The following is a 16719-nucleotide window of genomic DNA, read 5'->3' as shown; positions in this document are numbered from 1 at the left end:
TAGCTATTTGGGAACCTGGTGGTATTAGTGCAATATAGAAAGACCTCTGTGGAACTTGCGTCATACACGAGAGGGAAGTAATAAATTGATGGATACATCCTACAATACACTTTCCCTGCAATCTTGTTTAATTACCCCAAAATGGGGTGCATTATTTCCTGGTCAACTTGTTATATTAGACAAACTGGGAATCGAAGAATGTTGTGATAGGGTCAAAATTGAGGCAAAAGACCAGCCATTGAATGGCAGAGCAGAGTCAGGGGCCAGTGTGGGCTACTCCTGTTTGTTTCTTATGTTTGTATGTTGTTAGTTCTCTTGTGTGAATGTTGAGCAACAACAAGGCATGGAGCACTCTGGTATTTCGTCTTTGGATAATGACCTGGTTAAAAACAGAATGAATTCCTACATAAAATATGGGCAGAATTCCTACTGGATGCTGATTTATACAAATATTGTTCATGCTGTCCCTCAAGTGAATTTGTGAGAACAAATTAAAATTTTTTAATCATAACCTCAGACCTTGTTGCACCTATTTAATGTTGAATTTTATTTTTTAGAAAAATATCTCCAGATTTTACATTAGGATACTTCAATAAAGCAATTAAATTGGAGGTTGTTTTATTAATTTTGTATTCCAGTCTTGAGAATTTAAATATTTAAGTCTTGTGTTATGACTTGGGGTCATGTGAATGAAGCAGTACATTAAATATTCCTTTGAAGTTAATATAATAATATACGCTCATATAATTCAACAGACGCCAGGGAGACACTGAATCAGGATAAATTAGTTACTTGGTGGCACTTTGAACTACTGTATATCTTCTTGAGGTGCCATTAGATTGGAAAGGCTCTGTAGTTTGCACACCAGGAAATCTAATTGCAAAGTGGAGAACTTGCCTTGGCCAGTTTGCCACATGTTTGCCAGCATGTGACCTTGAAGGCGATAAGTACTTAAAAAGGGAGAGAGTATTGAAAGGGAGCGTTGGTCCTCTGGAGAGTGAAAATGGGGAATTACTAATTAGAAGTAAGGAAATGTTGGAAGCATTGAACAAATATTTTGTTGAACAGTCTGTCTTCACTATAGAAGATGCCAATAACATCCCAGAAATACTTGTCAATCAAGAGGTGAAAGGGAGAGAGCAACTCGAAACAATCGCATCACCAGTGAAGGGGTACTGATAAAACTATTAGAATTAAAGTTTGACAGACCCCCAGGACCTGATGGCTGCATCCTAGGATCCAGGATACGTTGTGGAGATAGTAGATGCATTGTTTTTAATTTTCCAAATCTCCCTAGTTTCTGGAAAGGCTCCATCAGGTTGGAAAATAGTGAATGTAACTCCTGTATTCAAGAAAGGAAGGAGACAGCAAGCAGGAAACTACAGGCCAGCTAGCCTAACATCTGTCATAGGGAACATGATAGAACCTGTTATTAAGGAGATTAAAGCAGGGCACTCAGAAAATCTTAACAAAAACCACGCTGACTCTGATTGCATTATGATCCCAGCTGATGTTCCGACTGGACAAATCAGTGTGGAACCTGGCTTGATAGATCCTAACTTTTATTTATTTTTTGTTTAGAAACATGGAGGGTGGCCACTGAACAGAGTCACAGGAGTCTGCTGGTGCACTTTTAACAAAAGAATAAAACATCTACTAAACAAGAGGAACGATATTACGCTATTCCTTCACCCCAACCATGCCTTTACAGAAATATATTCAAATTCTTAAAGATAACACAAGTTACGAAATCTATTTTATACTCTAATGTTCACAGCTTACATGGACTGTATCCTTACTAACAGGCGAACTACAGCCAGACACACCACACTCCAAAACCAAGTTTTGGTGGATTTCTCATCAACCCTTCAGGTGCTTGTTACGCTGTGAGCCAACTTGTCTCACTGAAACTCTGTCTTTCTCACAAAGGTTTCCAATCTCCACACTCAAAGAACTCGCTTTAGAATTCTCTCCCAAATGATTCTTTTACTCGGATATCTTCAACAAAGATCCATCTCCAAGGCTTCAACCTCTCTTTCCAAGGTTCCCTTCCCTGGATCTTTACATGCATTCAAGCTGCACCTTCCATGCACACACTCAGATATTTAGCCATGCCAAGCAAAGCACCACTGCTCCAAAGACCCGTAGTAAGGAGTCACCAACCTTTGGCTACCTCCTTGGGTCTCCTGGCTTGTTTCAAGTCTGCTCCGTACAGCCCTGTCTCTAATTTGGAATCTTTTCTTCAGCTCCTTACTTTCAATCCCACTTACAGGACCTGTTTCAATTTACTGTCCTTGTCCCTTAACTTGACTGTCTTCTCGGGACCTCCTTCTGGCCTACTCCCTGGTTTTTGGGACTTTCTCCTTTACTTTGGGACCTGCTGCCTACAGCTCCCATTGTGCTTCTGGCATTTTCTGTGGAATGGCATTCCCTTCTAGATCACCTGACTCCCTCTTCTCACTGTAGCATATTTTTCCTTGGTTTTCCCTTCTGTGCAGGCACGCAGGAATAGTTTCCAGCTGGAAAAGCAAAAGAAACAAACTGCGCATGTGTGCAAGGCTGTTTAACGGCCTGTAACTGGCTGGCACATGTGTAGAAGCTGAAGATTGTAAAAAATAACGATCTGCGCATGTGCGGCTATTCTATGGCCAGTGCATGCGCAGAGACCGCTGGGGCCCTATGGGAGCTGTAGTTCCCAAACTCCAAGGCTCGATCTCCATTTTCAAAAGATAAGTTTTTTTTTTCCTTTCTCTTTAGGGTTTGTCATATTTTGTGAAAGGGAAATTGTGTTTGACTAATTTATTAGAGTTCTTTGAGGAAGTACTAAGCAACGTGGATAAAGGGGAACCTGTAGATGTGTTGCACTTGGATTCCCAGAAGGCATTTGATAAGGTGCCGCAGTGTATGTTTGTGTGTGTGGGGGGGTGGTGGGGGACTTAACTGAATTAAAGACAGCTGGCCTGAAGGCTTTGATGTATCATAAGAGAGGCTAGGTTTGAAATGTTAAATAGGTAAACATGGCTGGAGTTTTCAAATGTGAGTTGTAAAGGGAAAATTTGCATTTTTAGATAAACCAGAGTAATTTGAATTTCAAAAGAGATGGTGAAATATTACACTTAGCCAGAAGAAGTCACATACTGTTTATTTTTCCCAAAGCTTACTGATAAAATTGGTACTATGGAAGATTTTTATTATTGGAAAAGTAGAGTTGTAAAGACATTTTGGAACAATGGGATTTACATTAAAAAGGGAGAGAGCTGTATAAAGGAGATGAGGTTACGTATGAGAGCGAGGCATTCTAAGATCTTGGAAGTGTGAAAAGCCTTCAGCCTCTAAACCTCAAGTTGCTGTCTACGTGAACTGAAATGAAGAAAACTCATTTTGAATTCGACTGTTCAGGGTATCGTGTTACTTTGCCTGGGTCTTTTAAAATAAACGTGTTTTATTGTTGCCTCAACAGAGGTGTAACTGGGAGTTAGATTAACTAGGGGTGCTAGGAGTTATCATAGTAGTAATTTGTAAACCTATGTATGTGCTTAAAATCATTTTTTTAAATTAATAAAGGTTTAGTTTAGTTTTGTAAGAAACCTACAAGACCTACTGAATTCAAGGCTCGCATCTTGAAATGAATACGAATTACAAGATAGTTGTGGCAGTTGTTTCAAGTTTCCCTCTGGGATTTGAACAGTTCAGCATTTACCATCCACTGTGACGTAACAAATGAATATATGGTAGCTAAATTTGCAAATGACACCAAGATAGGTAGGAAAGCAAGTTGTCGAGAGGAGGTAGAGAGTCTGCAAAGGGATATAGCCAGGCAGAGTGGGCAAAAATTTGGCAATTTTTTTTCTTTATTCTTCCATGGGATGTGAGCGTCACTGGCAAAGCCAGCACTAGTTGCTCATCCGTAATTGCCCTTGAACTGAATGGCTTGCCCTGGCCTTTTCAGAGGGCAGTTAAGAGTCAACCACATTTCTCTGGATCTGGAGTTACATGTGGGTCAGACCAGGTAAGGATGATAGATTTCCTTCCCTAAAGGACATAAATGAACCAGATGGGTTATTATAACATGGAATATCCTGTGGGAAAATGTGAACTTCTCCACTTCGTCAGGAAGCATAGAAAAGCAATATTTTACTTAAATGGGGAGAGTTTGCAGAGCTCTGCGGTGCAGAGGGATCTGGCTGTTCTGGTATATGAATCACAAAAGGCCAGTTTGCAGCTATAGCAAGTGATTAGGAAGGCAAATTTGGTGTTTGCTGCAAGGGGAATCAAATATAAAAATAGGGAAGTGTTGCAACAGTTGAACAGGGTCTTAGTGAGGCTGCATCTGGAGCACTGTGTACAGTTTTGGTTTCCTTACTTAAGAAAGGATATAATTGCATTAGAAGAAATTCAGAGAAGGTTCACTTGATTGATTCCTGGGATTAAGGGATTATTTTATGAGGAAAGTTGAGCAGTTTGGGCCTATACCCATTGGAGTTTTGAAGAAGGAGAGGACATCCCATTGAAACATATAAGACCCTGATGGGACTTGACAGGGTGGATGCTGAGAGGATGCTTTCCCCTTATGGGAGATACCAGAACTGGGGGACACAGTTTAAATGGGGGCTCCCATTTAAGATGGAGATGAGGAGAAATTTTTTTTCTGAGGGTCGTTAGTATCTGGCTTTCTCTTCCCCAGAGAGCAGTGGAAGCTGGGTCGTTGAATATTTTAAGGCTGAGTTCGATAGGTTCTTGATTAGCAAGGGAGTCAAAGGTTACAGCGGTAGACAGGAAAGTAGAGTTAAGGCCACAATTAGGTCAGCCATGATCTTATCAAATGGCAAAGCAGGGTCAAGGATAAAATGGTCTACTCCTGCTCTTAATTTGTATGTTTGTATGATGCACTGGGTTTAGGTCCATTTGGATTTGAATGATAATTTGATTTTAAAAAACCACTGCTATCAAGCTACACAATATTGGAAAGTGGCTACATTTGAAATACATTGTATTGTGAGTAATACTGAATTGTCCACTAGCTACATTCTAAGTGATGGAAACAAGTATTTGTGTTTGGATATTTTGGGTCTTTATTGTATGTTTCCCACCGAAAGTGACCTGTTATTGGCACCATCAAAGTTAATTAATCCTTTCTATTTTTGTTTGGCTTTTGTATGTGTGTCTATGAGATGTAACATGGTTACATCACTGGAAAGAAGCTAAGTGAATTATTTAGTTTTAAAAATAATCTAGTTGTCCCCACAGGACAATAGGTAAAGATAGCATAATAATCTTGATAATTGGAAGGATTTTTTGAGGCGCAATAATATATCAGCATTAAAAGCTATAAATTTCTTTGCACAAAATAACAAAAATGATTGCATAATTTTAAACTTGTCTTGCTATCTCATCTTATTTAGTCCTTCCAAACCTGCGGAGTGGTGATACAGATATTATGATCCCAGAACCTAAACCTGTGGTTGATAATGATGAGCTGGCCAACACCTATGAACGGAAATTAATAGAGGTAAGGACAATTCTTGGTTACGCATCTCTTCAGTTTATTTAGGCATTTAAAATAAAATTCCTGGGAAAGTTATTTTTGTTTATATACCTTTCCTGGTTTTCCTGACTACCTGTCAGCTATAAACAAGAGAGCATGTGACTAACACTTCATGCATTCGCGCCACACAAGTGCCAGGCAATGACCATCTCCAACAAGAGAAAATCCAACCCTCTCCCCATACCTGTCCACCATCTACAAGTCACAAGTCAGAAGCGTGATGGAATACTCTGCACTTGACTGGATGAGTGCAGCTTGAACATCCATGACAAAGCAGCCCGTTTGATTGGCACCTCATCCACAAACAATCACTCTCTCCACCGCCAACACACAGTGGCAGCAGTGTGTGTACCATCCAGAAAATGCACTGCAGCAACTCACCAAGGCTCCTTCGACAGTACCTTCCAAGCCTGCGACATCTACCACTTTGAAGGACAAAAGGAGCAGATACACGGGAACACCACCACCTGCAAGTTCCTTTGCAAGCCACACATCGGCCTGACTTGGAACCATATCGCCGTTCCTTCACTGTCACTAGATCAAAATTCTGGAACTCCCTTTTTAATGCCACTGTGGGCTTATGTACACCACATAGACTGCAGTGGTTCAAGAACAGGGCTCACCAGCACCTTGTCAAGGGCAATAAATGCTGGCCTAGCCAGTGATGCCCACATCCTGTGAAAGAATAAAACAAATGGAGATGTAAAATGATAGCTGGGAGTGGTTGAGTGCTCCCTGGAGTGACATTCACTCTTATTTTTCCCTCCTTTCATTAGAGTCAAATTCAATGCTTCCTCAGTATATATAGCAGAACTGTGACCACTCAAACTTCAACGTGACATTGATGCATTGGAAGGGATTCACAGATGAAGAAATTAGTAACATAAGGATGTGAGGGAGAAAGGAATAGAAGGATATGTTCATCGGGATGAGATGAAGTAAGGTGGGAGGAGGCTCATGTGAAACATTAATTCTGACATAGTTCTGTTGGGCCAAGTGTCTTTTTTTCTGTGCTATAATTCTAAAATAATGAGAAAGAGTCTCAGAATTTAACTTATTTTAATTAGTGAGAAAGTGAAAGCCAAATTGATAAGTAAATAACAGCTCAGTTGTGATTATGTTGAGAGCTTGTCATTTACAATGGATTCCAGAAACAAGGCCAGGTTTAGTTGTAGGTTAACTAGTCGATAGTTATTGGAGTGCAAATTCTCATTCAATGTGCTAAACAATTGAATTTTTGCAATCCTAAAGCAATTGAGAATATTATCTCTGTGATCTTCTAAAGAAAAACATTTAGTTTGGTCTATGAAGAGAGGGTATGACGTTTTTGCTGCTTGTAGATAACTTATTCTTAATTAAAAAGCTAAGTTGAAGAGATAATGTGAAAGTCCACTTGAGGAATCAAGTGATGCACTTCTGTGCAGCATGAGTTGCCAGAAATGTAAAAGCAATGTTCTGTTTGTTTTTGTTTGTGTATGATTTTTTAAATAATGCTCAAATGCTAGTATGCTTAGGGTACTTTATTTATTTTGTTTTAACCTATAGTATGTGTTAGAAGCAGGATAAACAGTTTGCCTCTAATAACTGATGGTGATTTATGTTCAAGCCTAATCCTATCAGGAACATGTACAGGAAAGGAATAAAACATTGAGATTCAATTCACTGCACTAGTGTGTTCTGAAACCTTCCTTGTGGACTCATAGAGATGTTTTGCTCTAGAATTAATCCACGTTTTAAAAATAGAACAGAAGTAATTCCATGCTGAATCTGCCATCTGCCTCAATGTGCAAGAGCTGGGTATGGTTGCTCATTGCAATGTCAATAAATGCCTGCTTTTCAGAGATATAATTTTGTGTTTCATGGCATTATGCCATTTATCAGCGAAAGCAATTTAATATAAAGCAGCCATAGTGACACTATATTGATCCACTTCTCTTGCCAATATAAAGTCAAAAAAGTGCTCTTTCACATAGCACAATGGAAGACTAATTGAGATAAAGCCAGTATTGGAGAACCAGATACCAGCAAAGTGGTAAACTCACCTAGGCCTCCGTCGGACTTTGAAGGATAAAAGAAACACTCAACGGCTTTGAAATGTAACCTAATCAACCTTTAAGCAGTTTAAGTGAAATGGGAAGGATCAGTTGTACTTCTATTTGCGTGGCAAAACAATGACAAGCTGGTTTGAAAATCAAGCTTAGTTGAAAATGTCCAGGTTTCCATTTGATTAAACAATTTGTATAAATGACTTTGGAATCAAAAGCACCATTTCTAAATTTGTAGATGGCATTGAATTGTCAGGAGTGGTGGGGGTAGTCAGTATGGAAACGCGACAACAAATTAAAAGGTACTAATGAACTTGCATAATGGACCTTTAATTGGTAAATGAATTACAATACAGTTATGTGTGAGTACCTCATTTTCCTAAGAAGTGGTGTGGTGATAAGTATAGATGCATTTAAGGCGAGATAAGCATATGAGGGAGAAGGGATTAGAGGGTTATGCTGATGGAGTTTTAAGGTTTCGAACAGAAGTTAAAAAGCAGATATTATATTTTGACCATAACATCATTAGAATTAGCCATTCAATTTTTTTGCGTGTTTTAGTCCCTTCAGAAAATTCTTATTTGAACACTTCAGCTTCTCCTCAAAGACTGGGCATGGATTTGATTTTTTAACTTGGAGCAGTGAGTTAAATAAAACTCCTTAAAATCTGCATAACAGTCCCTGCCCAAAGTGCTGAGAAATTATATAATTTTCCACACTGCTGCAAAAAAAATAGCTGAACTTGCCAGAATAGCAATTTTTCAAACCACATTCATTTGTCACCCCGCCCCCACCATGTGAGCATGAACTGGGGATCTCCCTGCAATGAGCAGTAAAACGTGGATTGAACTTCATTCATGTTCCCATCCTATGTTGACTAAATTTGTGGCCTCATCTCCCTCTCCTCCCTCCCACCCTCTACCCCAGCCAATCACCAGTTCTGGGGTTCCTTATGAGCTGGTTGAAGACTTGGTATTCCACACTGATGAAGAATTAGGAACAGAACCAATAATTGGCTAATACGACTTTGTTGTGCAGGCCTCTTCATACAGATATGGACAGTGTTCCAGCACTTGATTGAAAGGTCAGGATTCTCATGTTTAATATTCCACTACATTAAGGAAGAATGTTACTTATAAACATCTACATTTTTATATTACATTTATGTGCTCACAGGATGCAAGTTACCTTTGGCCCAGAGAGCCTATAGTTAGGGCTAATGGCTTAGCTTCAATCCCTTGCCATTATGGTGACTTTGAAGGGTAACACAACTAATGTTAGCTAACAGGATTTTTAATATTGTAAATACTAATTACAGAGCTAATTACACATATAGCAGGCACTACAAATTAGTGTTGACACCTTTTAAATCGGCTTTCTCATTGACAAAGCCTGACATAGGAGCTCTAATGCATTTTGAGATGGAATGTGATGACTTGCTCATTATTTATATTATATGATAGATATATTAAATATGGTAGCTGGCATGTGTCAATCATTGTTTTCCCTGAAATATCTGTTACTCCTATAGGTTAACTTGTGATAGCTATTTTTAATGTTAAAGCTTTCACAGTCCCCTGTCACAGTCTGTGACATGTACAACACTGCTACATCCTAGTGCTCCCTGAATCCATCACTACTCCGAAAGCTCCCAGACCTTGTGAACTTCATCCCTAATGACTCCAGGAAACCTCTTCCAGCAATGCCAAATGTCAGCACCTGCCACTGTGTTTTATAGCTCAGCACTCTTCCTGGAATGTTTGGAGCCTCTTCTAATGTTGTTGACCCTAGGAATATACCTGAAAGTATTGCTAGAACCTGAGGCCCCATCCTGGTGCATCCCAATCTCAAAGTCATCCTTAGCATTTATAAGTCATTGTTCCTGTCTCTTAACTCAATACGAACAGCCCATAGGAAATCTAGGAATCAGCTGTGGAGGCTCTTGGCTTTTCACAAATAAGAACCTTTTCGTAATGTGAGAATTGAGACAGACTTATTAATTATAAATGTGTATGTGCTATCAATGGAATGCCACATACTACATATTGTAAATCAAGGGCTTTATCCTCTGTCCATGTAGTCCTAAAGTAATGAGCCATTAGCTTTCCTTGTTTTTAGCATGTTGCTTTTGTTGACCTTATGTCCTGCATTCTGGAGCATGTTGGTAATGTTGGCAGAAAGGTTATAATGAGAACTAAGTTGGACTATATGACTGAAACATGTCTCTGGCTTGAGACTGTAAAATAACCTTTCATGAAACTTGCCATTGAGTGAAGACTGTTTAGAGCAGATGGTACACCAGAGGCATGGATTTAGCAGGTCAGCAAAAAAAACTAAAGTCCTTAATTGAAAATTCTATTAGATTGGTTGCCACCTGAGATTAATGCCTGCCGACACAGCAATTATCTGTCCATGTCCCTGCCTTTCTCTGGTGGTGCATCTAACACAGGTGCTCAGTTAATGCGAAAGTACTTGAAGAATCATTAGTTTATTTAAAGAATGATACACTATCATTGTGCAATCTTCCAACGCACTGTATGCTATGTCATGTGAGATAATGATCCTTTAATTTCTGAGCTTTCCTGTGATTCTGTTTGCTCAAGTTTTCTCCACAGTTTAATTATTATGCATATTAACATGCATTTAATCCCTCAATTCTAGTACACCAAATTACCCAATATCTGAAGTGATCTTATGTGGTACAAGAAAGCAGCAGTGTATTTCTTACATCCATAGCTCTGGAATCAGGCAAAGTCATGTTTGAAAGCGTATACTGAAAAAAAATGATCAGATCTGTTTGGGTTTTTTGAGTTATGCCCAAGCCAGGCCATCAAGTCACAGGGAAGTATCAAAACTCTGCAGACATTTCATGAGAAAAGGCACAAGACTGATACCTGGTCTCAGATGGCTTAAGTTTTGAGGAAAGGCTGATGAAAATAAGATTTTCAATCTAGAAAAGAGATGACTGATAGGTTATTGATATAAGATCATAAGATGTAGGAGCAGGATTAGGCCATTGATCCCATTCAATAAGAGGGATCGAAAGATTCATGACTTGATGCAGTTCCCCAGTATGGCCCTCATCTCCATTTCCTGAAATCCAAGGGATTCAGGCTTGAACCAGTTCGGCGGACTACTGGTTTAGCCATGCACTGCCACATGTGGCTGGACCACAGAAGGATGCTATCAGGTCATAATCTCATCTGCCATAACTGCTTGCTATTCAAGGATCATCTGGGAATGCAAAACTAACACTCAACATCTCTAGAGCCATATCTCTTCTTAAACTCCTCTCCTCAGCTCTTCCACCCTCCCTCCAATAATGAGTTTGAGAAGCTCATGAATTTTGCTCCAGGGTCAGGAGCGCAGAGTTGGAACAGTTCCTGGCTCCCCAAACCCAATCTGGGATAAAGTGCCGTGGAAGTTCGGATTTTCATTCTGAGGTGACGGGACTCTTTGGGAGTTGGGCTTGTCACCCTCAAACTGAGTGCGCAGTCTGCCGGGAAGAGAGGTGGGCTGGGTGGAAGGCCTGCCTCACTGCTCTGCCACTGTCTAAGATTTAGAAAAAAGCAAATAAACAAAAAATTAACCCCTCCTCACCACCCCCCCCTCAATATTCCCATGACCCACCATGCCTACCCATGTCACCTTATGCCCCTCATACCCTCAATGCCAGCCTATGCCACTCTACCCCTGGCCCTTTATAGCCCCTATGGCAACCTATGCCCCTTTACCCACTCCCATGCCCCCATATACCCTCCATGCCAACCTGTGCTCCTCTACCCACCCCTAATGGCCCTTCATAGCCCCTGTACCAACTTAGTGCCAACTCAAACTACCCTGCTCTCCCCCCCCACCCTCCCCCCACCATCCACCCTTTGCCCTTCGACCTACCATGCCAACTCACCCAGTATCCATCATGGGCAAACCTCAGAGCCCATGATGAGATTAAATAAAATAAAATTCTGAGTGTCTATTGTAGACTATGTTTTTAAAAAAAAAATATTTTCATTAATAAAGCCCACTCACTGCATTTACATCTTAATTTCATTCAGTGCTTATCCCTTATAAAAACAAATATTGGAATTCATAGTCCCACTTCAGAGTCTATAACCAGTTGGAGCTGTCAATCAAACTGTGAAATGGAAGGCAACTCCACTGTGATAGTGGAAAGTGGTGAATCAGTCATGCGGTGCTAATCCAGCAATGGTAGATCTCAATCTACCATCATTCAAAAAACAACAAAATGGTTACAGTTGCAATAAACCAGATTCTGTAACTAGACAAGTGAAAAATTTTCAACTATAAAAACAGACACTAAACCAATTGAAATTTTCAAAGCTATTTTTTCAAAACTTTCCTTCAGCAATTTTTCCCTCGCCCTGCTCATCTTCACATAGGGTATAATAAAATACAATTTATATCATAAAACACAAAGCAATTGTGACTTGCCCATAAAATCTCCTGACCAAAGTCTGCAATGTGTTCAAGCTTTGTTCCCTGAGCCCCAGCCTCTGTAAGGATGGAAGAGCTTATGACCCAAATTGAACTGCCATGCCAAGTCTCCACCCACACTCCTGGTCACCCATGTTTTCCACCTGTCAACCCTGTTCTTGATTCATATTCTCGTCCATCCTCTGACCTGCTACCTCAATTTTGACATAACTGTCCCCCACCCATTTCTGTTCTCCTAATGGCTTTTTATCAGTTTGAAGTCAATTTTCAGCACTGGACACACTTATGTCACACTTGCTGACTGGTGCAGGGTGCAACACTATGGCAAGAATAGCTAAGATAACCGGCTGGGGTGGTTGGGTTGGTTCAGCAATCCTTGACCTCCCTTTCCCTCGTTCTGCCAGAATGTCATACCCTCTTTCTCTCTTGCCTCCAGCCCCCCCACCCCTCCCCCCACTCCCCCCAGCTTCATGGAAAACAGAATTTCTGAATTTGACTTGGAGGGCACACTAAAAAAAAATAGCCAGAATGCTTTGTAACTCATCATGGACAGTATTGTGGGCAATTTGCTAATATGGTTTTTAAATGAGAGAGGTTATGTGGAAACTTTGCTTCTGTTGGACAGTGGTGAAGATTTTTAAAAATTGCAAACAAAATTTGTAAGACTTTTCATACAAATGGTCAATCAAGGAAAACAAAATATATGTATGTTATTGCAAAACGAGAGTCATTTACAACATTGTATTTTAATCAGAATTTAAGTGATATAAACTGAGATTTAGAAATGTTATCTAACATCTTAGATTAGGAGTCACTTTTTAACAGACTTATGTCAATTATTTCAGGATAATCAGTCCATTTTTTTGCTAATTTTCAGCCATAAATTCCTAGATTCATTCAGATTGGTGGATTAGCAATCAATTTTGCCATTAAAATCGCAAAACTCTTTATGTAGTGAAAATGAGATCCCAAGTTTCATGTGGTCACATTAGTGACATCACCATGAGCATTGTAAGATGTAGGTAGTCATGTACAGTCAGGGTCTTGCTTACCATGCAGAACTAGGTCAGTAATATGACACACAACTTTGTGCCTGAGTTACAATGCCAAATACAACAGAGAATTGTGGTAAGTTCTGTGTTTAAAAGGTGATTGTTCTTTCTTAGTGGTTAATATATGAGATAACGGTTCTGATCAGACAGGTGTCAGTGTGCTGAAGATCTTTTGGGTACAAGAATCCATTTCTCTATAAGTGTGAAATGTTACAATTACTGGCTGCCAGCCATGATTTTTCTAGTAACTGACAGCATAATAAGTCGGGAGAACAAAGTGCCCAAAAATACCCTTGTAGGAAAAACTACCACAATGTTAAAACGTACTGGGCTAAAAGCTTGTTTTAATCTGGATAAGGCCCTCTGTGTGCACTCGGCAGAATTTTGGCTCTGCTATTGAGGCCCATTAATAACACCCATGAATTGTGTAAGTAATGATAGGTTGTCATTCTGCTGAAAGGTGCCTTTTTCTGGTCCGTTCTTGGTTTTCTTGACCTAAGAATGCTCCAAATAGAAACTGATTTGATCCTGATCATCTCTAACTGTATGATTTTTTTGACCAATTTTACCAACCGACTTTCTCCCAATTTTTATCTGAAAAAATTAAACTTTTTTTAGGAAATAGAGTTAGTTTATGCAGGTTATATTTGTATTTGTGGGTGTTAGGAATGAGTTTTAGCTTTAATGTTTAAGTTTGATTTGTATTTCTGTCTCTGTCTATTAAGAAAGATGAAATTGAGCCTTTTAAGAAGTTAAGCAAACACAAGAGTAGAGAAAAAACAGTGCTGTTGTCCAGCTACAGGGGTCAATAGACACACCTGTGGAAAAAAAAAAGCAAAAAACAAACAGCAGTTTGACTGGAAAAGGGGACAGATAGCCAATCCCAAGCTAAAGAAAAGAAACCCAGAATCCAGGGGAGCGGAACAGGAGAAAGTCCCAAACAGACCTTCTAGTCAAAGGAAGGACAGGAACCTGCAAAAGGTCCTGTTCTGTGGAAGTGAAAGTAAGGAACAGAGAGAAGGCTTCAAGTTTAAAGGAAGCAAATTTAAAGTGAAAGGCTGAAGGTCTATAACTCTCTGCTATGGGCATGTGAAGCAGTACTGTTGACAGCTGAGTTGGTGAGAGAGAGTGCATGGAATGAAGCTTGAATGCATGTGGCAACCCAGGGAAGAGGAACACAAGAAGGAGAATTCGAAACCTTGGAGGTGAACTCTTGTGGAAAGTGCCTAAGAGAAAGCGCCGGTTTGGGAGAAGGTTCCAAAGCAAGTCCTTTGAGAGTGGAGATTGGAAACCCTCATGTGAAAGATGGAGTGCAGTGAGACCGGTTGGCTCATGGTGTGACAAGTGCCTGGAAGGGAGTTGAGGAGAGATCCACAGCATCTGGTTGAGGTGGCATCTGTCACTTGGTTTCAGAGTGTGGTGTGTCTGACCACAGGTCGCCTTTACTTATGTATGTAATGGTGTATTTACTGTGAACATTAGAATATAAGTTAGCTTTTGTAACTTGTGTTATCCGTACAAACCTGTATATATCTGTAAAGGTATAGTTGTGGGTGAAGGGGTATTGTAATGTAGTTAATCTTTTCTTGTTTAATTACTGTTTATGTTTTTGTTAAAAGCTGACTCAGGTGACTCTGTTCAGTAGCCCCTCTCCACATATCTAAACAAACAACTAAAAGTTAGGATCTATCAAACTGGTTTCCATCCTGGAATCAGGCTTATCCAATGGTAAACCTCAGCAGGGGATCATAACAACTTGTAAAGTATCCAAAAGTTTTTCTTTTTTTTTTCATTCGTCAATGGGCTGTGGGCATCGCTGGCTAGGTCAGCATTTATTGCTCATCCATAATTGCCCTTGTTCAGAGGGCATTTAAGAGTCGACCACATTGCTGTGGGTCTGGAGTCACATGTAGGCCAGACCAGGTAAGGACAGCAGATTCCCTTCCCTAAAGGGCATTAGTGAACCAGATGGGTTTTTATGATAATCAGCAATGGCTTCATGATCATCATTAGACTTTTAATTCCAAATTCTTTTTACTGAATTCAAATTTCAGTAAAATTGCCACGGTGGGATTTGAACCCAGGTTGTCAGAGCATTACCCTGGGTCTCTGGAATAATAGTCTAGTGACAATAACACTATGCTACTGCCTCCCTCTTAAATTGGCAATAAAATTGACTTTAATAATCCTTCCAATTAAATTATGTAATTTTTTAAAGCATGGTATGCCTCTTGTTAAAATTGTACCATTTTTGTGAAGCTTCCAGGTTTGCTTGCCATTTCGAGAGTTTTCAAATTAGTTAGTGCATGGAAATAGAGCTCGCTTCCACTTTTGTACCTGGTATCAGCAAGCACTCCCTGTATTCTTCTGGCTACTGTGCAAATCTTTATTTATTCATTCATGGGATGTGGGCATTGCTGGCTAGGCCAGATTTATTGCCCACTCCTAAATGCCTTTGAGAAGGTGGTGGTGAGCTGCCTTCTTGAACCGCTGCAGTCCATGTGGTATAGGTACACCCACAGTGCTGTTAGGGAGGGTGTTCCAGGATTTTGACCCAGCGACAGTGAAGGAACGGCAATATATTTCCAAGTCTTGGAGGGGACCTTGCAGGTGGTGGTGTTCCCATGTGTCTGCTGCCCTTGCCCTTCCAGATGGTAGTGGCCATGGGTTTGGAAGATGCTGTCAGTGGAGCCTTGGTGAGTTCCTGCAGTGCATCTTGTAGATGATACACACTGCTGCTACTGTGCATCGGTGGTGGAGGGAGTGAATGTCTGTGGATGAGTTGCCAATCAAGTGGACTGATAGTGTCAAGCTTCTTGAGTGTTGTAGGAGCTGCACTCATCCAGGCAAGTGGAGAGAATTATATTAAACTGAAGCAGCTGAAGATGGTTGGGTCTAGGACATTACCCTGAGGAACTCCTGCAGTGATGTCTTGGAACTATGATTGACCTCCAACAACCACAACCATCTTCCTTAATGCTAGGTATGACTCCAACCAGTGGAGTGTTTTCCCCCTGATTCCGATAGACTCCAGTTTTGCTAGGGCTCTTTGATGCCACACTCGGTCAAATGTTGCCTTGATGTCAAGGGCAGTCACTCTTACCTCACCTCAGGAGTTCAGCTCTTTTATCCATGTTTGAACCAAGGCTGTAATGAGGTCAGGAGCTGAGTGGCCCTGGCGGAACCCAAACTGAGCGTCAGTGAGCAGGTTATTGCTAAGCAAGTGCTGCTTGATAGCACTGTCCATGACTCCTTCCATCACTATACTGATGATGGAGAGTAGACTGATAGGGCGGTAATCGGCCAGGTTGGATTTGTCCTGCTTTTTGTGTACAGGACTAGCTGGGCAATTTTCCACATTGCCAGGTAGATGCTAAGTGCTGTTACTGTACTGGAACAGCTTGGCTAGGGCGCAGCAGGTTCTGGAGCTATTCAGTACTATTGCTGGAATGTTGTCAGGGCCCATAGCCTTTGCACTATCCAGTGCCTTCAGCCATTTCCTGATATCACGTGGAGTGAATTGAATTGGCTGAAGACTGGCATCTGTGATGCTGGGGACCTCTGGAGGAGGCCAAGATGGATCATCCAGTCGGTACTTCTGGCTGAAGACTATTGTAAATGC

At 40.6% G+C, this 16719-nt stretch overlaps 1 protein-coding gene across 2 annotated transcripts in view; it reads left to right on the top strand.

Moving 5' to 3' along the window:
• Nucleotides 1–16719, top strand: part of snx29 (sorting nexin 29) — a 504385-nt gene that overhangs the window by 220791 nt on the left and 266875 nt on the right. For both annotated transcript variants that reach the window (XM_078559132.1, XM_078559133.1), the window contains exon 15: nt 5403–5509. In XM_078559132.1, coding sequence (XP_078415258.1) covers nt 5403–5509 — 107 coding nt within the window. The remainder of the gene's footprint in view (nt 1–5402; nt 5510–16719) is intronic.

The sequence above is a fragment of the Cetorhinus maximus genome, chromosome 15 (genome assembly GCF_964194155.1).
Source record: "Cetorhinus maximus chromosome 15, sCetMax3.hap1.1, whole genome shotgun sequence".
Classification (NCBI taxonomy): Eukaryota; Metazoa; Chordata; class Chondrichthyes; order Lamniformes; family Cetorhinidae; genus Cetorhinus; species Cetorhinus maximus.
Note: the sequence above shows the minus strand (reverse complement) of the source record. Positions and strands in the feature narration are given on the sequence as shown.